Genomic DNA, 23,283 nt, shown 5'->3' with positions numbered 1-23,283 from the left:
TAAAACTAATGACAGGAAGGCAGTTGTGTTTTCCTCACTTCTCCCAATCAGTTGGTCCCCTGCTGGATAGTGAAGCAGGGAGTTCTGGGATATTAGAATCCCTCTTGTCTAGACCTTGTATTCTAGAACCCAGACCAGAGAAGGAACAGGAAGTAGAGGAGATTCTTACCGTAGCTGGCAGGTTCCTAGCAGTGGTGGGCGGGGCATTGGGTTTAGACACAGGCCCTTTCTGTTTGTCTGTTGAAGAGGACGAGACACAGAAGGGAAGCATCAAATCAAAAGGAAAGTGTGTGAGTGTGTGTTTTGGTGAGCGTCAGTATTTGTGAGTCTTTGTGAGTGTGTATGTGTGCGTGCGTGTCTTTGTGAGTGTGTATGTGTGCGTGCGTGTCTTTGTGAGTGTATTTGTGTCTCTCACCTTTTCCAGGTGTGTTATCAGCTACGTCCAGCACCACTCTCAGCCCATCCAGGTTAGAGATCGGCAGACCCAGATCTAAGGGCTCCTTCTCCCCACTCTGTACGCGCACACACACACACACACACAATTATAAACACATTTAAAGAATAACAAGCAAACCTCACTACACACACACACACACACACAATTTAAAACACATTTAAAGAATAACAAGCAAACCTCACTACACACACACACACACACACAATTTAAAACACATTTAAAGAATAACAAGCAAACCTCACTACACACACACACACACACACAATTTAAAACACATTTAAAGAATAACAAGCAAACCTCACTACACACACACACACACACAATTTAAAACTAATTTAAAGAATAACAAGCAAACCTCACTACACACACACACACACACACAATTTAAAACACATTTAAAGAATAACAAGCAAACCTCACTACACACACACACACACACACACACACACAATTTAAAACACATTTAAAGAATAACAAGCAAACCTCACTACACACACACACACACACACACAATTTAAAACTAATTTAAAGAATAACAAGCAAACCTCACTACACACACACACACACACACACAATTTAAAACACATTTAAAGAATAACAAGCAAACCTCACTACACACACACACACACACACACACAATTTAAAACACATTTAAAGAATAACAAGCAAACCTCACTACACACACACACACACACAGAGACAGGCGGAGGGCACAACTCACGATGCGTGCGACCAGGTCACTGAGGTGGAGGCCATATTTAGCCACAACAGGACGGAGGACCTCGGTGACGGGCTTGGTGGGTTTGGCCTTCAGACCCACTGAGCGGTTAATGGGAACCAGGTCCAGTCTGGAGACGACATTAAACCCACGTCACCAAATGCACACGCCATAGTACACTGGGACATGGTAATAACATGCTGGAGTCATGGTAATTACATGGTAATAACATGGTAATAACATGGTAATAACACGTCACCTGAACAGAGTGCGTTTCTCAAGGCGGAGGTCCCGAGAACACAGAGTCATACAATCCTGATCTAGAACCAAGGGCTAGGAGAGACGGGGGAGAGACGGGGGAGGTAAAGAAAGAGAGGTCAGCTGAGACCATTGACAAATCACACAATATAGACCCAGTCCCTTAACAACACCTTTCAAGGACACACACACAGATCATCGTCATCAGAAAGACCCCTTGACAGATTTGTTACCATGGTTCGTGTGTGTGTGTGTGTGTCATACCTTCTCTCCCCCCACCAGGAAGAGATCCACAGCAGCCAGGTTGATGCAGAGCGTCTCACAGAGGCCCAGGAGCACCTCCCTGATGGAGGCCCCAGACCGGACCGGAACCGTGCAACATGTCCCGTCCGGCAGGTTGATATTACACTGACGCAGAGAGGTGCCTTCACCACCCCTCTCCCGGTCTCTCTCCCGGTCTCTCTCCCGGTCTCTCTCTCTGTCCACAGAGCCACACTAGTGGGGGGAGCCGGAGGAAAGGGGGAAGGAGAGAGAGAGGAAAGACAGAAGAGGAAGAGAAACATAAAATGTATAATATAAAACAACTCAGCCTGGTGAGTTTCATGTTTATACAACAGGGACGCATGGGACTGACTGACGGTTATACAACACACAGGAACAGGGATGCATGGGACTGACTGACGGTTATACAACACACAGGAACAGGGATGCATGGGACTGACTGACGGTTATACAACACACAGGAACAGGGATGCATGGGACTGACTGACGGTTATACAACACACAGGAACAGGGATGCATGAGACTGACTGACGGTTATACAACACACAGGAACAGGGATGCATGGGACTGACGGTTATACAACACACAGGAACAGGGATGCATGGGACTGACTGACGGTTATACAACACACAGGAACAGGGATGCATGGGACTGACAGACAGGCACTGCAGGTGTGTGTGTGACTGACCTCGTTCTTTCCTGATCCAGGCGTTCCCAGTTCAACACTGGCTCCAGAAGACATGGAGCCCTGTGATTCCCGACGACCGTTACTGCCCGAGAAGTCTGCCAGGAACACACACACACACACACACACACACACACACACACACACACACACACACACACACACACACACACACACACACACACACACACACACACACACACACACACACACACACACACACACACACACACACACACACACACACACACACACACACGCTTAATGGTTACTGTCAGTGAAGTCTGCCAAAACCACCGCATAAACAGCCGTTAAGGAAACACATACAGTGGTTTGTCAGCGAGACATTTAAAGAGGAGACCGCTGCCAAATTCCAACAGACCAGGGATACACTCGCAGTAAAAAGGATTTCAAAATGTTCTTCAGCAGTCCCAGTATTAAACCCATTTCAAGAAAGATTTTGGGTTCAAAGTAGAACTTCTGGATTCTACCAGCTTATTTTAAGAAATACATCTAAAAATGTTTTATTCCATCAACTGCAACATTTCTAAACGAGTTCCCCTGACTTCCACATTCTCCAACAGCTTCTTTCCCAGGAAACTCACTGTAGTTAATGTCGGCCAGATCCCGTTTCTTAGGGCCTTTGCCGAAGCTCCGGTTCCGCGACCAGGAAAAGAACGTACTCTTTTTCTTATCTCCTCCGCCATCGTCCTTCTCTTTTTCCTCATTTAGAGAACGGCCCGACTTAGTTTTCTTATCATCCTAAAAGACGGAGAAAGAAAGTGTTAGAACTAATAGATATAAGACAGAAGGGTGGGTGGATGGAAAATGAACGGATGAAGATGGATGACGGATACGGATGGATGGTGGATGATGGAGGTGGATGAATGGTGGATGATGGATACGGATGAATGGTGGATGATGGAGGCTTACGGATGGTGGATGATGCAAACAAAGATGTAAAAATACCAAACTAACCAGCATGAGGGCAACTGGTTTAATTGTAAACTTGGACTGTCACATTTGATTTGAGTTACGCCATAAAAACTGTAAGCTCGGACACAAATGTTTACGCCAGGCTGTATCATTTTTTTTTTTTTACACGATTTTCCATTGTCCTCTTATAAAGGTTTGAATCAGTTTGACATTTTAATAGGATATTTCCCAGGCCGTTAACTGTAAACACCTCAGTCTCCAGACCATCCATGTTCATATACAACCCATCAAACGTCTTGATACTAAACCGCATAGTGACATCTGTGTGTGTGTGTGTGTGTGTGTCTCCGATGTGCGTGTGTGTGTCTCTGATGTGTGTGCGTGTGTCTCTAATGTGTGGGTCTTGGAAGGATGTGTGTGTGTGTGTGTGTGTCTCCGATGTGTGTGTGTGTCTCTGATGTGTGTGTATTGCTGCTGTTGGATCAGTCAGTAGGAGGATTATAGGAGCCTCATTGATAGTACAGTTTATCTAGTGGAGACAGGGTGTGTGTGTGTGTGTGTGTGTGTGTTGTAGGGCGGTGCACTTTAATTCCGTACCAGCCCATTGTGTGTCTGAGTGGCCTGGCTGTCAGTGTAGGCGTGTGGTTCTTGTGTTCAGGAGTCTTGGCCACGTACATTGGTTTACTGTACGTGGCCTTCAGATTGCAGGCCCACATGAGCCGAAGCGTCTAGCGAGGTCCTGCTCAATCAACCGCATTTTCAAATCAGCGGTTGCCACAAAGCACTTATACAAACACCCAACCTGAAACCACAAGCATTTGTTGCACAGTGGCTAGAAAAAACCCAGGAACACAGGAAGAAACCTAGAGAGGAGCTGTGCTCTGAGACTCAGGTCAGCGGGCAAATCATGGTGCTATTTGCATCTGGCATTGAATAACATTACGAGCTACGTAATGTTCTGGTCCCTGTTCGATGTGCAGACTGTTTGACCTTTTTGGGCGTGGAGAGGTTCGAGCGGTCTGAGCTGGTGCTGTGCTTGGACGTCGGGGAGCTGGGGACGTGGTGGGGGTCAGGGAGGGGCCGGCCCTCCACCTCTGCCAACATACATTCCTGGTACAACAGGGACTTCAGGAAGCGGGTGTAGCTGTCAAACTTCATCAGGTTAAAGATCTAGAGAAGGTGGAGATGGGAGTTAACGTGGTGCAAACCTGTAGAAGACATTGACTAACTAACACAGTGCATGTCTGTCAACAACACTTAGCCTAGCCAAGCTAGCACTACCACCACTACTGCTACAGACACTGGGGTCAGGGGTCAAATCCAGGGTGATCTGGAGATCATTCAGGAAGTAGTTGGGAATTCTAGTTCATGAATTGGTAATTATCCTCAATAGTATATACTAATACCTCTCTGGAATTGAACATGTGACTGAGATGCAAGCCAATGACAGAGGACATTCTTCCAATTCATGAGCTGAATTTTGAATGAACTTCCTGAAACGATTTCACCGAACAGCCAAGTTCCCCGGAGACGGCGTTTAGTATGGAAGGCCAGACCTACCGTAGTCAACCTCTCGGTCTGATCCTCGGAGTGAACGTATGACTGGAGGAGCACACACACCTGACACCGTTATTGAACAAACCTGTGTGTGTGTGTGTGTGTGTGTGTGTGTGTGTGGGCGTGGCCAACCTGTAGCTGCTGCTCCTTGAACATGTCGGGACGCGGCGCGTTGAGGATGTCATCGGCCAGCTGGGCCTGGCTGTCGATGTTCACCGGCGTGGTGGCCTTGGCGGACAGGTAGCTGCTGTAGATCTCCCTGGCCCTCTGGGTCAACTGGGAAGGATGGAGAGGAGGAAGAGGGGGTGGAGGGGGAGGGAGGAGGGAGTGGGGAGGTGGAGAGGAGCGAGGGGGGAGGGAGGGTTGGAGGGGGAATAGCCACTCATTCAGCTTTCTGAATTAAAACAGTCATCCCAAGTAACCGTATGACACAGATCTTCTGTTGGGTGTCAGAAAAATGTATATCTCTAACTGTGTGCGGACCAACTGTGTGTGGACTAACTGTGTTCCCCTTTAACCCACAAGATCTTCTTAAAAGATGTCTGTTATTTACATGGCTGAAGAATTTACAGGCCTGCTGGAACAAACACCCACACACACACACACACACACACCTTTCTTACCTGTTTCTTATCATTGTCAGGGACATGACTGAAGAACTCACAGGCCTGCCAAAACAGAATATTCTCTTCACTGAACTCCTTCTTCAGAAACTCCTAAAAAAAACAAATCAGAGTGTTTGTGTACTTCAAAATCGTAGATAATACATCCCAGTAACAATAACGCTATAAAAATAGGCCAGGCACCAGAATGAAGCTTGCAGGTATCTGACCTACCACTAGGAGTCGCTAGAGCATCAAACAACCCTGTCCCAACCGACCACAATCCTGAGACCATTCAATACCAGATGTCAACCGTAAGTCAACCACGTGTTCAATAACAGGATTGTATGTGGAAAGAGAGGGGTCTTACGGAGAAGTATCTGACTCCGATTGGGTCCTGCAGCAGCCTCTCAAAGCAAACGGCCCAGCTGGCCACACGCCTCTCAGGGTGGCGTCGGTGACACTGGACGCTGGGTAGACTGGCATTGCTGTTCAGGCTGTTGTCACTGCCACAACCCTGCAGGTCCACACTGTTCAGCTCTGGAAGCACACACACACCTTCATGGTTAACACATCAACACACTGACATTCTCAGGTTAACAGGGTTAACACACAAGAGACACACAAGCAACGATCGGACATAATTGACACGCCAACATATTACCATGACAGATCACAAACGAGCCTGAACACCAGATCACGCCAGATCACGCCAGATCACGCCAGATCACGCCAGATCACGCCAGATCACGCCAGATCACGCCAGATCACGCCAACACAGCCTTATTTCCTAAGCGTGGCCATCGGTGTCGACCAGTGACCATTCGGCCAGCAGCCACCAGTGTAGACACAAGCCCATTCAATCCACAACAGAAGGACGCGTTGTAGCCCCACCGCGCCACACCAAATATTCATCGGCATGGCGACCAGGACGCCGTCCAGTTGTCCGCTAGCTGGCCACCCGGAGCTGTCTTACCTGGGTACAGCTGATACGAGCCGGTGTGGTGCCAGCGGGGGAGGTACTTCACCCTCAGAGGGAACCAGCCCCCCCCATCCATTGTGTTTTACTCCAGTGTCTCCAACCCCCGGCCCCTGGGCCAGACGCGGCCCCGGGAACGATGCCGCTCGGGGCCCTCGGGTACGTATCCCGTCAGCGATATCACTCCATCCCGGTCATCCCACACAGAACAGGACGTGATGCGTTGAACAGTCTGAGGTAGGCAGGCGTCCACGAGGGAAAAGGCCCTATCAGCTCCGCGAAGGACACAGCCAACTGAAAAGTTCCTTGGTACTGGTTCTCAGGCGCCAATTTAGATCTAATTCTCTCAACAGTTGATTGTTTTCATCTAGTGGTCATCCAAATATAACCGGTCATAGCTTGAAGACCAGGACCTCGGTCGAGAAACAGTGTTATACTCTCAGTGACTGCCCTCCTTAATCCACCTCCACTCCCCATTACAAACACGACCTCAACACACCTCCACTCTCCATCAGGAACAACAGTGGGGGCAAGGATGCTCGCCAGGAAAAGCACAACGCCACGCTGACCGCATTGCCAGGGAGACGGAGTGACACACAGGGACAGAAAGAAAAACCGGAGGTGGAGAATGTTGTTGAGCACAATGATTCGGCTCACTGGACAAATACACAAACACACACACAACACACACACACACACAGACATAGACACACAAACACACACACACAACACACACAACACACAGGCCTCCAATGTGGTAAAAGGATACAGAGGACTAACTCACACGGCTTCAGTTGGTGAATAATTCAAAGCCCATGGAAGGGGAGGGAAACATAGCCGAGAAGAGCGCGCACACACACACCATCACCACACACACACCATCACCACACACACACCATCACCACACACACACCATCACCACACACACACCATCACCACACACACACCATCACCACACACACACCATCACCACACAGCGTCCTCTTCATCAGGGCTGTGCGGTGACCACCCCTCCTGATGGGTTACTGTTATCTAACACCGGCCGGTCAGGCACTATCACTTAGCTGCACGCTGCACATTAGCCTGCTAATGCGATGCAGCCCTGAAAATGCTAACGCTAACGCAATCACATGCTAACTGGGACAGAAGGAGGAGCAGGGAAGCTGGGTGAGTGTTGGCTAAGGAACCCGGAGAGGCATTTCACAACAGAAGAAACAGATGTACGTTCCCTTTCACAGCAAGTCGAGGCATTCTACACCCCAACAACACGCACACGCAAGTCCCCGCCCATGCTTGTCCCCGCCCACGCTTGTCCCCGCCCACACTTGTCCCCGCCCACACTTGTCCCCGCCCACACTTGTCCCCCCACATGTTTCAACATGCATCTCAGTCCTGACGCCACCCTGACGGAACCAGTTTCCACTTGAAGACTGGACTGCAGAGTTCCTGACCCCTTCTGGAACATTTCCCCAAAACCCAGTTTTCACACTTTCCTCCAACTTTGACTCGTAGCAGCTGACAGCTACTTCAGTGAGTAACGGGCACTTCAGTGTACTTAGTGTACCAGCTAAGAATAGATGGTCAACGCAATGGAATCCTTGTCTCATTAACACTGTCCGTGAAAAGGAAGGCCGAGAGTGTAAACTATTGGGACAAAAAGTTACATCTCACACTTGACCTTAACCCTGACCATCTCTGCTGGAAGATGAGGACACACCTCAACTGTATCTAATGAAGTATAGTTTAATAAAGACATGCATTATATATGTGACATATGGAGTACCATAATTACACACAGTATTGTCTTAGGTACCTGAAATTATTTGGGCAGTGTTTTATTTAAAATATATATATATATATATATATATATATAATATTTTAATAATTTTTTTGTTTTTACAAATAAACACTTCCAAATAAATGACTTTAAGTTTCAGGTGTTTCAGACTTTTCCACAGTACTGTATATATTCTAAAAAATAGAGTATAAAAGTACAAACATAATTAAATAAAAACGATTATAATGATATAGGTCTATAGTAGATAGAAAACATATTGTAATAATATAGGTCTATAATAGATAGAAAACATATTATAATGATATAGATCTATAATAGATAGAAAACATAATGATATAGGTCTATAATAGATAGAAAACATTATATTGATATAGTCTATAGTAAATAGAAAACATATAATGATATAGGTCTATAGTAGATAGAAAACATTATAGTGATATAGTCTAGTAAATAGCAAACATATTATAATGATATAGGTCTATAGTAGATTGAAAACATAATGATATAGGTCTAGAATAGATAAAAAACATATTGTAATAATATAGGTCTATTGTAGATAGAAAACATTTGTGGTTGCTCACCTCCATCAGAGACTGCAGCTGTCTGAAAGAAAAGAAAAAGACAGATGAGATTGTGCTTCCAACAAAACACACACACCTTAACTTAAATCTAAACCTCTATAAACCAAACCTAGCCCTAAAAGTAACCCCTATGCCCTAACCTTAACTTAAATCTAAACCTCTATAAACCTAACCTAGCCCTAAAAGTAACCCCTATGCCCTAACCTTAACTTAAATCAAAACCTCTATAAACCTAACCTAGCCCTAAAAGTAACCCCTATGCCCTAACCTTAACTTAAATCTAAACCTCTATAAACCTAACCTAGCCCTAAAAGTAACCCCTATGCCCTAACCTTAACTTAAATCTAAACCTCTATAAACCTAACCTAGCCCTAAAAGTAACCCCTATGCCCTAACCTGTTTCTTAAACCTAACCACTGAGCCGGAAAGCCACACTAAAACAGCCAGTCATAGAAATAATTGGGAAATACTCTGAAATACAGACGGATATACACACACATACACACTCCCCTTTGTGGAGAAAGATCATTAAAGGTGTGTGTTTGTTTGATTGGTGCAAATGTGTTTCTCTTTTTCCCTAAGCAATGGGAGGTCCGTCAGTCAGCAGAGTAAATAACAGCTTCCACTTATCAGCGATAATCCACCAACACACAAACCAACACGGACACACAGAAAAACACAAACCAACACAGACAAATACATAAATCAACACAGACACACACAAAACACAAACCAACACAGACACATTCAAAAACCAACACAGACACACATAAAAACACAAACCAACACAGACAAAGACAAAAACACAAACCAACACAAACCAACACAGACACACACAAAAACACAAACCAACACACACCAACTAGTTGTACATAGTTTTCAAGGCAGTGCAGATAGGTGTAGTGTATAGGTTGTGTATGTTGTAGTAGCAGTAATGTACTGTATTTACTCAGAGATTACAGGTGATTGTGATTGTGCACAGACATGTCGAGGGATTAGACCAGAGATATCCCATCAAACCAGAATAACTCCTACAGGGGGGGTTACAAAAAAAGAGGAGAAAGATGACTTTAAGAGAGAGTAGTTTAAGATACTTTTTAGTGGAGGAGAAAGACAGAAAGTTAGAGGTAAAGAGCAATAGAAAAGAAGAGAGTTCTACGAAATACCTGTTTTGACTTCTGCATGCTTATTCCCTACGAAACAGTTACCTGAGAAGCAGCAGAGAGATATAAGAGAAATGAAGAGAGATAAAGAGAACTATAGGAGAAATGAAGAGAGATAAAGAGAGATATGAGGCTTCCTGGTGGTTGGCGAGCAGGTGTGGCCTGCCATGACCTAACAGCCCGTACACACACACCCTTCACTGATTAAATGCACTAGATTTCAACTTTCAGGTTTGCACTCTGATTTCATGTTGTTTGTTGTTCTTAGCAAAATATGAATAAAAATCTACAAGGTGACAGTAAGCCTCTGCACGAAAACACACACACACACACAGTCACGTGATCTGTGAAGTACGAAGTCTAACACTAGATGTCGAAGGACGCTCCCGGCCCTATGTACGTACAGTATATTATGACGTTACTTTAGCTAGCTCAGCTAGCAAAGTAACGTTTGCTAACAAAGCTGATGTTCGCAAACAAGCTAATGTTGGACAAATCGTTCTAGTTTTCCCCGACTGTGGAAACTTCATAAAACTGCTCCTTGGGACACATGACACCTAGCTGTATGTTTCACTGTTCAGCATCCTCCCCACTGAATGTCTGACCGGTTAGCTTAGCTGATGACAGCTAGCTAGGATTGGACATCTGACCGGCTAGCTAGTGTTGGACACCTGACTGGCTAGCTTAGCTGAACGGCTAGCTTAGCTGATGATAGCTAGCTAGTATTGGACGCCTGACCGGCTAGCTTAGCTGACTGGCTAGCTAGTGTTGGACATCTGACCGGCTAGCTTAGCTGACTGGGTAGCTAGTGTTGGACATCTGACCGGCTAGCTTAGCTGACTGGGCAGCTAGTGTTGGACATCTGACCGGCTAGCTTAGCTGACTGGGTAGCTAGTGTTGGACGCCTGACCGGCTAGCTTAGCTGACTGGCTAGCTAGTATTGGGGGAAATCTGTCTAGTTTCCATAAATGCCATACTTTAAAAAAAAAAAAAAGCCCCATTGGTGCAGAAAAGAGCTAGATGGAACAATATAAATGTAAAAATAATTTCTAACGTGTGCAGGGAGGATTCTGACTTTCCTTCAGTGCTCATTGTTGAACTATATGAATGTATGCGTCTTTATGTTTAGATTTGACAACCGGGTACGCGATTCATTATTTCAACCACTCTATGAAACAGCAGATTTCTAACATCATGCATTAATGGCCTTGATCCGTCTGAGCTTGATGCAAAGTGGAATGACAGTCAGTCCACAAGTTACCCAGATACCCCTTCTTTCTGTGAATAGGCCCCCAGAGTTTTGGTGACAAGACATCTACAGAAAACCGGTCACGACGACTTTGGACAAATTGTTGAAAATCGGGGTTAGAGAGGTATTCAAAACTGTCCCTTAACCTATGACAATTCACTCACTTCAATACTAAATCACCTATTTTAAACCATCCAACGTTTCCCCCACACAATCTAGAGATATTAACAGAGATTTACACTCTATGACAAAAAACTGTCACTTACACCTTGCAAAGCGAGTGCAAATTTCACACACACACACACACACACACATAACTCTGACCCACAGACACCTATTTCTAGGTCACCACTGTAACTGCCACATTTGGTAAGGAATGTGCGTGTGTGTAATAAACAGGGCTCAGTCATCTGAAGTTATCCACTTGGATTTCACCCACAGAAAAGGCCTCAATTATCAGAAACAGAACAGTGGAATTGTTGACTTGACTAAGGATTCCGGGTTTTATTTATTCTATTGAAAATCAGGGTCCAGAATGAACTTGACTCAGGAGGAAACCACACCTAAAACTGACAAGCACGGTTTCATGAAAGGTGTCTAACAGACTTGCTGAGCAGTGTAGCTTTTCTAGCTTAGCAAGCACTCACACACACACACACACACACACACACACACACACACACACACACACACACACACACACACACACACACACACACACACACACACACACACACACACACACACACACACACACACACACACACACACACACACACACACACACTGGCTGTAAAACACACATTAATACAGAGCTTTGCCCACAGTCTGGACAGTTTTTGTCTCATACTGGCTTGCTTTCTCACTCACACAAACATGCACACACAGAAATACCAACACACACACACACACACACACACACATACCACAACCCCCCCCAGTGTGAGGAAGCCGTTGAGCTAACAGTGAGTGTTTACATATGAATCTGAGGGTGAATAGTAGCTGCCATTGACGAGCCAGGCTTCCTCAATCTACACTGAAACTCTGATGTCTTAGCTTACCATTCAGGGGGGACTTCAATGACCGTTATTCCACTGTTTCACCACAGCTGGCACTCACAGAAGGTGATGTCATCAATTAGAATGTTCAGTGGATGATTGGAAATCAGCATACCTTTGTGATGTCATCCATAAGATTCTTCAGTAGATTTTTGGAATCAGCCGCGCTTTGTGATGTCTTAGATTAAAAAGGTCCGTAAATTGTTTGAACCAACAGTGCTTAGTGACATCATCTGTCAAAATGTTCAGTAAATTGTTTGAATCGGCAGCGCTTGGTGATGTCTAGGATATTCAGTAAATTGTTTCAACAAACATTTTTGTCATATTCACAAAATACAAACACGTTAAAAATGTCTTGAATGTCTAATTGTTCATACTGACCACTTCCTTCTCTGACAGGCTCTCATCACCACAGAAAACCATGACACATATATCAGGCTATAGCAGGGCTATGGACCTACAGCCCCGGAGGGCTGAAACACTTCTGTTTTCATTTTCTACCTGTTAATCAGTGGTCATCACCTGGTAGCCCTGGTCTGAACCTGTCCCTGAGGACCGTTTCAATAACACTGGGCTGAAACGTCATTTCATAAGAACCCAGATAAAGATTTTCACTTCAGCTCCATTCTGTGTCTGTTTCCTTCAATGGCACACAGACTTAGATAGACACACAGATAAACAGACACACACACACACACACACACACACACACAAAAACCCCACAAACAGACACACAGACAGACACAAACAGAAACACTGACAAACAGACATATACACAGACAGACAGATACAGACCTACACAGACACACACACACACACACACACACACACACAGACGAACACACACAGACAGACAGACACACAGACAGATTTCTCAGAGCTCCGGCTAATGAACAAACCATCTGACAGTCAGAGAACAAGAAGAGAACTCTCTTCTTGTCTCTCCAAACTCTTCCTCTCTTTCTCTCTCGATAGTTTGAAATTCTTAAACTCTTTCAGCTCTTCCTGATCCTCTCATTCTCTCTCCCATTCACTCTTCTGTCTGTAGTTAACATGGTGTCTGTAGTTGATAGTATTGTCTGACTCACCGTGATGAAGTACCTCCTGAAGGAGAGTCTTCTCCTCATGCTCTTTCGTCTCTCCATATAAATACACAAACACACACACAGAGTGGAAGCAGAACCCTAAGCTCTGGTTACATGTCTACACACACACAGACACCGTCCTTATACACACGGATTAAAGAACAGTATGAGTGGATCACACACACACACACACACATGCTGAGACTGAACTCTGACTTAAGTCATGTCTTGGCACGTCAGGATTCTACACACACACAGATGTAGACAAGCTGAAACACACACTAAAACAGACTCTCACCCACACAGTCAGAAAAGTGTTATTTCTCACACTGTCTCCCTCTCCCTCCCTGCCTTTCTCCCTCTCTCTCCCCCTCTCCCTCCCTCTCTCTCCCTCACTCTCCCTATCCCTCTGTCTATCTGTCTGTCACACACACACACACACACACACACACAATACAATGAAATGTACTATTCTTTCTCTATTCCCCTCTTTCTCTGTCCCCCTCTCACCACACACTCCCACTGAGAGTTGAGCTGTCTGGGAGGTTCCATTCTCCTCCCACCCGCCTGGCCGCAGAACTGCAAGTGTTCCCATACAGACACACTCCCCCATCAGGAAGTAGTAAGCCGGAGAGGGAGGAGCCAGAGTCTACCCACCAATTAAATCATAGCACCACCAACACCCCTCTCCTCCTCCTGTCAGCCTCAGTGTCTGAAGAAAGACCTGCACACTGCTCCTGCACCATTTCCTCCCGTATACCAAATGTGTGTTTCAGTTTGAGAAATATGTTGTGAGTGAGAGAGGTGTGTGTGTGTTAAAATGAGAGAGATTCTGGTGTGTGTGTGTTAAACTGAGAGGGATTCTGGTGTGTGTTCAATTGAGAGAGATTCTGGTGTGTGTGTGTGTGTGTGTTAAACTGAAAGAGATTCTGGTATGTGTGTTAAACTGAAAGGGATTCTGGTGTGTGTGTGTTTTAATCAGAGAGATTCTGGAGTGTGTGTGTTTAATTCTGAGAAAGTTTCTGGTATGTGTGTGTTTTATTCTGAGAGTTTCTGGTGTGTGGTTGTTTTATTCTAAGATAGTTTCTGGTGTGTGTGTGTTTTATTCTGAGATAGTTTGTGGTGTGTGTGTGTGTGTGTGTGTGTGTGTATGTGTTAGGCTAAGAGAGATTCTGAGGCAGATGTCAGATGTTTTACTTTTGCTGTCCCATCTGCTGTCTTGACCGCCACGGGTGTGTGTGTGTTTGTGTGTGTGATGATGATGCAACTCTCAGAAGTAAAATCAGGTTCATCCAGTCAGCTATACAGATGTAACACAAACATAGAGCAGCATTTACTGCAGACAAAATAAGATAACGTAAACAATTACTGAATACAGTTTTATTATCATACTGGTAGGTCATATCAGCCCCCACCCCCCATGTCTATGGTTCTGTAGGTTTTTCCAGCTCCATAAACAGACTTAGGAAGAAGAAAACACTAAAAACATCCCACATTGGCACCAAAACTTTTCTACACTATGAGCAGAAACAAATCGATGTTCAACAGAGAACACAGTGTCAGTTACCAAAGCAACAACCCTGTGTCAGTTACCAAAACAACAACCCTGTGTCAGTTACCAAAACAACAACCCCATGTCAGTTACCAAAACAACAACCCCGTGTCAGTTACCAAAACAACAACCCCGTGTCAGTTACCAAAACAACAACCCCGTGTCAGTTACCAAAACAACAACCCTGTGTCAGTTACCAAAGCAACAACCCTGTGTCAGTTACCAAAACAACAACCCTGTGTCAGTTACCAAAACAACAACCCCGTGTCAGTTACCAAAACAACAACCCCGTGTCAGTTACCAAAACAACAACCCCGTGTCAGTTACCAAAACAACAACCCTGTGTCAGTTACCAAAACAACAACCCTGTGTCAGTTACCAAAGCAACAACCCTGTGTCAGTTACCAAAACAACAACCCTGTCTGTGAGTTTACGACACACAGGTCACACCACTGAGTAAATGTCTTACATTCCTGAGAATACATTGTAATAAAGTGTACAGTAATGGGCACAACCAACCCCATCATTTCCTAATGCATTAATAAAAGAAAAACTAGGATTGAAAAACAATTATAGTTTTACAATAACCAAAACACCCTAAAAAGGTATCACTAGGTACCAGCCTGTTCTCCGCTAAACTGACACTGATCCGAGTCGTGGAAGTGTGTGTGCTTGAGTTAGCATGCTCCCTTAAATTACCCAGATCACAAGACCCACACAAACAAACCCTACGTGAGTTAGAATAACTTAATATCTGAATCAAAACCCAAGGTTATTCAAGTGCATACCAAGATAGATTCACATTAGCTTTAAAATGAGGTACCTTCACTTTAGAATAAGGTAGCTTCGGGTAGCTTCATTTTTCACCACGTTTAACGGCGAGGTTAAATGGCACGTAAATGTGTGCATGTTGAAGGTGGCTAGTTGAACACCAAGCTATTCATTAATATAAATCAATTGATGCTTCATTTGCGTCAAATAAAAAAAATTTGAAAACATATCTTGCTGATTTTGCAAACAATAGTTGAAATACGCAGTGGCATGTTTATTTTAGCACATATAATTTGTCATCTTGATGTGCTTTAGTAAAAACAAATTTATTACTACATGCCATATTTTATTATACTGATATACATTTTTACATCATTATATATATATATATATATATACATATATCAATAATTTAATGGCCAAAATGACATTTTAAAATGTATTAACTCATTACTAAATTTGCTATGTCATCTTTATATTTGAACCAAGAACATGGAATCCTTTTTCTACAGCATGACCACCATAAGTTGCCGGGTAAATCAGCCGTGACTTAACCCTGGAACAGGTCAGTTCTACCGGACATGCTACCATGGAAATGCACCTTCTTCCAAGGTAAGACATGGTGGTAGTGTGACCTTTTATCCAGAGTTTGACCTCAGAGTTGACAACAGTTACCACTTTTCTGTGTTGTAGTGAGCTCTGCCAGGCAAGTCTTTAACTTGTAATAACACAAAAAAAATTACATTTACAGGAGCTGCCCTCTCTCTCTGTCCCATATCTCTCTCTGTCCCATATCTCTCTCTGTCCCATATCTCTCTCTGTCCCATATCTCTCTCTCCATCCCTTATTTCTCTCTGTCCCATATCTCTCCATATCCCATATTTCTCTCTCTATCCTCTCTCTTTCCTTTCCTCCTCTCTTTCATTCACTCTTCCTCTCTTCTCCCCTCCTTTCCACAGTCTCTTTCTCTCTCTCTGACTTCCTCTGTGTAATGGTGAATGTAATTTAGACCTTCACAGCTTTACAGGATATTGATTTTGTCTGTTAAATAAGGGAATAACCTTCCTCTCTTAGGACTCTGAGAAGTGACCTTCTTGAAACATGCCACGTTGCCACAGAAACGGCCACCAATTGACAGTTCTGGGAAGCTGAGGGGTCGTCTTTATCATAAAACAGTACAGAGCAGGACCTAGGTCAGAGCTCTTAATCTGACACTCTTAGCGAATACTAGTGTTTTTACAATCTGGTACAAGGGCTCCATAAAAGGTCATGTAATAGAGAACACCAAAGTGTGTTTGGAGGACAGTGGAGACAAGCCGCTAGGCTACAAGCGGGCCTGCCCTCCATCTTTATTTAGGGCAGAGTGGAGCCACGCTAGAGCATCATAAAGACACAAGCCCTCTTGATAACTCTCAGCGCTAATGGTGGGATTAACACAGGTTGACTAACTTCAGTCGGCCCTTTCTTAACAGAGACCGCTGGGGCTGAAGGGAAGCTTTACAAATAACTAGGTTAGCAAAAACATACAGTTTTTGAGTCTATCCGCTAACGTTCGATTGCTTTGAATGTTACTGAACATTCGGTCCTATAAACAACAGTACTCAGGAATCCACCAATCAGACAACAGCAGTATTCTATGCTGGCAGTGTGCATTGGACAAACGGGAAAATAAGGACGATTACATTAGACCAATAGCCATACTGTACACGCTGTGCACTCGAAATTGGGACAAACCTCTAGAAATAACACCACGTCCTTGGGCATGAACATGCGACAGGCCTATAATCCACCATGTGGTAGCATGCTTGTGCAACACTGATCAGGCAACTCATGCATCCAAAGCCGGGAGCTAAATGGCAGGACATAACCTTGTTCCTGTGTAAGCTATGAGAGGCCCCGGTTAGTAGAAAATGTCAAACATGGAAACAAAGTTGTTCCATAATCAGGAGATCCTTTACAGTATGTCCACCAGCTTCTGCACTAACCAGAATCATCTAGTTATTGTTGTGTAGGACGCATTTTGAACGGTGAAAATGATAACCTATCAGCTGACAGCCCGTGGCTCCATTTCTCCGCCTCGCCGGGCCTTCCGCGGAACATCTGCTTGATTAATAAGCGACGCCGAGGAGCTAGCGTGAGCAGAAAGCGTAGCGTGTTTCCACTGGGGACCCAGCAGGTGACAAACGCTTCGTTGACTTCAGCGCTCCACGTTCTGACAGGGGTATCCATCCGGGTCCACTCCAGCTGACTGCCTCTGCAGTGTTTCAGCATTCAGCTTCCAGTGACGTGGGGAGCTACGGTCCCAGGGGGGGTTTCTAGTCTGTGATCATGCCGGGGGGGGGTTTCTAGTCTGTGATCATGCCGGGGGGGGGGTGGGGGTTTCTAGTCTGTGATCATGCCGGGGGGGGGTTTCTAGTCTGTGATCATGCCGGGGGGGGGGTTTCTAGTCTGTGATCATGCCGGGGGGGGTTCTAGTCTGTGATCATGCCGGGGGGGGGTTTCTAGTCTGTGATCATGCCGGGGGGGGTTTCTAGTCTGTGATCATGCCGGGGGGGGTTCTAGTCTGTGATCATGCCGGGGGTGGGTTCTAGTCTGTGATCATGCCGGGGGGGGTTCTAGTCTGTGATCATGCCGGGGGGGGTTCTAGTCTGTGATCATGCCGGGGGGGGGGGGCGCTGTAGCTAGCATTCAGACCGTATCATTCACACTCTCCGGAAGGAGCCGTGGCGTCTAAAACGGGTTGCTTGTTGAATGAACTTCCCCTGATCAATCCATCCCTTCATCTTATACTTTACACTTGGGAATGACTGTGTCATTATAATGACATTACAGCTGTTATAACAGCATGACACACAGTCACAGGACAGGGACATTGGTTTGTAAAATATCCAAAACGCTACAACAATTTGTCACTTATCTATCCAATACTGAACAATGTCTGCCGTGCCACTGGACTCAGAATGATGGACCATGAGACCGGTCCCACTGGACCCTGGACCCCTGGTTTAGTAAGTGGGGGCCCCAGTGATGTCACACCGCAATATCCTGTCCCTCTCCGCATATAAAAAGTATCTCTTACGCTCCTTCCGTACTTCCCTTCCAGCTTCCGTTCCTTCCATTTGCCTCCCTCCCTCCCCATCTCCCCTCTCTCCACCCTCCCACTCGCCCGTCTCTCCCTTCCATTTGCAGTAGTTAAGACATGGCTGCGTCACCCCAGATTTGACAGGCTATGTGTGGATCAAACTGTTAATTCAGGGTTTTCTACAGGGAGGGAAATATTAAAGACGTTTTCATTCTTAAAAGAAGATTTGATGACAGAGCCGTCTCAACCCAATAATAACACACACACACACACACACACACACAGAATTGGACACACAGAATTACTGTTATTATGGTATCACTTTGGTTTTGTCCCTGCCTGCTGTTGAGTTCCACATGATATCCAGGGAGGGTAAATGTTATAAATGACATGCAACAGGTTTGACTCTTTGTTTTCAAAGTTTCTGGCTGAACTCACAGATCCTCCATGTTTCTTATCCAGAGCAGCTGAAACTCAGAGCACTCATCTGAAGACAGCTGGATGGAAGCAGCCAGACAACTCAGACCACTCATCTGAAGACAGCTGGATGGAAGCAGCCAGACAACTCAGAGCACTCATCTGAAGACAGCTGGATGGAAGCAGCCAGACAACTCAGAGCACTCATCTGAAGACAGCTGGATGGAAGCAGCCAGACAACTCAGAGCACTCATCTGAAGACAGCTGGATGGAAGCAGCCAGACAACTCAGAGCACTCATCTGAAGACAGCTGGATGGAAGCAGCCAGACAACTCAGAGCACTCATCTGAAGACAGCTGGATGGAAGCAGCCAGACAACTCAGAGCACTCATCTGAAGACAGCTGGACAACTCAGCTGTAATACAGTCATATTCACAGCCCTGAGTTACATTGTTCTCCATTTCATCAAGAAAAGTTAGAGAAAGAACATTTGTGGTGTTTGTGTGTTTGGATTCGTGTCACAGCTACAGTCTCAAAACTAACAATGTACATTTCTGCATTAGAAACACAAGTGCCTGTACAACTGCCAGTGGGACATTGCTGCTTTACTTACGGATGAACACATGACTCGTTCTCAGTCAAACGAGGGGAGGTTCCGTAACGTCGTGGGGTTGGCTTTGCAGGTTAGGGTGCTGGCTAACGTGACCAAGCCCTAATGAACCTGGCAGATGGTCAAGGGCTTTTTTACAGGGCCACGTTCAACCCAGCACCAGTAAGGGGACAACGAGCCCCAACAGAAGAAACGCCGGACTGTTCCGGAGTGGCCAGCAATGAGGCCAGATCTTAATCCCATAGAAAACCTATGGCAAGAGTTGAAATCAGCAGCCGGGTGAAGTCTCCCTTATATAAGAGAACTGGAGCAGCTGGCAGCTGAAGACTGTGCCAGCTTGCCAGTAGAGGAAGCCGATCGTTACAAGAGCAATTTAACAGCAGTCTTTCTCTGCCAAAGGATGTGCAATAAATTATTAGGTCTTGGATGCCAACACTTTAGTCCATCTTGGAATAACTTTCCGCAATAACAAAAATGACGTTTTAGTAAGACTAATTCATGCTTTTACCCTGAAATGACAACGATGAAGGTTCTTAATTTCGTGCTAAATTTTGTTTACTCTATTTTTAAATTGTTCAAGTGTGTGAACATGAAGTAGATCTCAGAAAATTCAGTGCTAAAAAAATGCGTAACGTTAAAAACTGCAAGCATTTAGACACACACATACACTTCAACCTAACTCAATACTGCCATCTGGTGGACACACCCATGAAATAAATGGAAAAAAGCTAAAATAAATAAATAAATAACAACCTTGAGGAGCCAGGTGTTTTTAGATGGATCTACAGGCTCAGACAATATCTCTGAAGAACATATAGTTAAACCACATGCACATTTTTTTGTTGATGATTCTCACAGGCTCCCAGGCATCCCAAATAATGTCAAATATGTTTAAACATTCAGCAAATATTGCCGCGCTGTAGCGGATTAGCCTGGCATTTGAAGTATAATGGCACTGGGCGCTAATCAGGTAGCCAATTAGCCTGTCTGTTGATCTACAATGGACTGAGCGCTAACGGCCTCATGCTAACAAGACCATCTGCTTTGTGCAGAGACAGATATACGGTCAGCAGGAATCTTCACAATGTGTGTGTATGTGTGTGTGTGTGTCATTCCGAGCTAGTAGTGTCTGTATAAATAAGTTATAAAACAGAAACGGGAGAGAAAGAGAGGAAAAAGAACAGAACAAGAAAGGGGCAGAAAAAGAGGAGAGTAGAGAAAAGAAAAAGACAAACTGAAGGGCAGATCTTGAGTTTTCTGTCTCTGCCGGTCGCGAGTGTTGTTATCAGGGTGAATCTGGAAGCAGCAGCATTTATCTCACACACTCTCACACACACACACACACACACACACACACACACACACACACACTCGTGATCCTTAAGGGTCTATTTCTGAGAGGAAGGTCAGATGATGAGATGGATATAATCAATGTTGTCTCTACAGACTAGCCTGATCAAAAAAAATGTGTTTGTGTGGGGGTGGGTGTGTGTGTGTGTGTGTGTGTCAGAAGGACAGAGCCAGAGTGAAACATGAAACTGGCTTTGTGGGCGAGACTCAGTATTAGTGTTTGTGTTACAGTTTATCTGTGTGGGTGTGTGTATGTGTGGGTGTGTGCTGAATAACGACCTCCAATATGATTGGCCCCCTCGATAAATATGAGCAAAAAAAGGCTGCATCCAATTAAACAACCCAGGTAATGAGTTCTATTGAGATTTTCTGACACGTGTTGTTTCGCACAAAATGAAGACCCACATGACATAGGCTCCCTGAAATGTGCCTGATCGCCACCACCGAAACTCCGCCCCAGCTGAAGCAACTCTGCCCATCCTTCTAAATCATCCAATCAAATTCCAGTATTATATATCACACTAACATATAAGATACTCAACTGGTCCGTCATCAGGATGCAGCGGCCAGCAGTGAGCCTGCTGGTTGTGGCGTCTGACTAATGGGTTGAATCCCAAGCTGGCCAGGGGCAACGCTTTCATTCTGTCCCTGAACACAGCATGTGTAAGTCACGACGGCCCTAAAAACTACACGTAAAGTGACGGTTTTCAAGGTAACTTGGTCAACTTTGCACAGCTAGCTCTACCACGTCCCTCCCGCTGTCCTGAACCGAGCAGTGGTAGGTGCTGTCGGCCATGTTGCACGGCCCATTTCCTGGAACCGCGCGGAAAACAGACATGTGCAATAACACGTAAAATCCTGGCCTGCGTGGCCTCTTCTGGCAGCGTCTCTGACAGCAGTCTGAATATAATAACGGCTCATTTTGAAGTTAGATTAAATATTATTTGGCCACTGTCGCATCTTAAAAAGGTTCAAACAGTGCAGCCATCTTAAAAGGATCTGAGGAAGGTGCCTGACAAGTCTGTAAGTATGTCGAAAAATTCCTTCATTGCTATTGTTTCTGAAGGGGATTTTTTAATTAAACGTGGGAATCAACAGGGAGGCAGATGAGGTGGAGACGGGAATTGAACTCTGGTCTCCGGCGTGGTGCCATGTGTGTATAGACGGTGTGACCGATGGACAGTCACTCCACACCCAACATAGTTCACTAATCAATAGAAATGTTGTCATGGCTACTAGCAACATGTGCATAGTCTTCCTCATGTTCTGGCCAACAAGGATACTTCATATGGACAGGCAGCGATCACACAGATCACCCGATTCCACTCACAGAAGAACCAACAGGCTATATGAATATCTGTTTACAGTTTGTTGCATATAACAAAACAAAAAAGATTCACAACAAAACTGTAATGACCTCCAATTTATATTGACACAGAATATTTTAACTAAAGACTCAACTTCTACATGAGACAGACAATTGCACTGACTAGGGTACATCGTACCGACTAGGGTAGATACCACTGACTAGGGTACATCGTACCGAATAGGGTAGATACCACTGACTAGGGTACATCGTACCGACTAGGGTAGATACCACTGACTAGGGTACATCACATTGACTAGGGTAGATACCACTGACTAGGGTACATCACATTGACTAGGGTAGATACCATTGACTAGGGTAGATACCCCTGACTAGGGTACATCACATTGACTAGGGTAGATACCCCTGACTAGGGTACATCACATTGACTAGGGTAGATACCATTGACTAGGGTAGATACCCCTGACTAGGGTACATCACATTGACTAGGGTAGATACCCATGACTAGGGTACATCACATTGACTAGGGTACATCACATTGACTAGGGTAGATAACCCTGACTAGGGTAGATAACCCTGACTAGGGTAGATACCACTGACTAGGGTAGATACCATTGACTAGGGTACATCACATTGACTAGGGTAGATATCCCTGACTAGGGTAGATACCACTGACTAGGGTACATCACATTGACTACGGTAGATACCTCTGACTAGGGTACATCACATTGACTAGGGTAGATACCCCTGACTAGGGTACATCATA

The 23,283-nt window shown here is 45.0% G+C and overlaps 1 protein-coding gene across 5 annotated transcripts in view; it reads right to left on the bottom strand.

Annotated features, from left to right (window-relative positions):
- Positions 1 to 23,283, bottom strand: part of rgs12b (regulator of G protein signaling 12b) — a 52,073-nt gene that overhangs the window by 7,999 nt on the left and 20,791 nt on the right. For all 5 annotated transcript variants that reach the window (XM_034291166.1, XM_034291170.1, XM_034291167.1 and 2 more), the window contains 12 exons: positions 8,854 to 8,875; positions 5,866 to 6,035; positions 5,517 to 5,609; positions 5,026 to 5,169; positions 4,327 to 4,506; positions 3,006 to 3,162; positions 2,404 to 2,498; positions 1,698 to 1,928; positions 1,435 to 1,508; positions 1,179 to 1,305; positions 416 to 512; positions 170 to 237 (listed from right to left, as the gene is read on the bottom strand). In XM_034291166.1, coding sequence (XP_034147057.1) covers positions 170 to 237; positions 416 to 512; positions 1,179 to 1,305; positions 1,435 to 1,508; positions 1,698 to 1,928; positions 2,404 to 2,498; positions 3,006 to 3,162; positions 4,327 to 4,506; positions 5,026 to 5,169; positions 5,517 to 5,609; positions 5,866 to 6,035; positions 8,854 to 8,875 — 1,458 coding nt within the window. The remainder of the gene's footprint in view (positions 1 to 169; positions 238 to 415; positions 513 to 1,178; positions 1,306 to 1,434; positions 1,509 to 1,697; positions 1,929 to 2,403; positions 2,499 to 3,005; positions 3,163 to 4,326; positions 4,507 to 5,025; positions 5,170 to 5,516; positions 5,610 to 5,865; positions 6,036 to 8,853; positions 8,876 to 23,283) is intronic.

Source organism: Esox lucius, chromosome 25 (genome assembly GCF_011004845.1).
Source record: "Esox lucius isolate fEsoLuc1 chromosome 25, fEsoLuc1.pri, whole genome shotgun sequence".
In the NCBI taxonomy this organism is placed as follows: Eukaryota; Metazoa; Chordata; class Actinopteri; order Esociformes; family Esocidae; genus Esox; species Esox lucius.
Note: the sequence above shows the minus strand (reverse complement) of the source record. Positions and strands in the feature narration are given on the sequence as shown.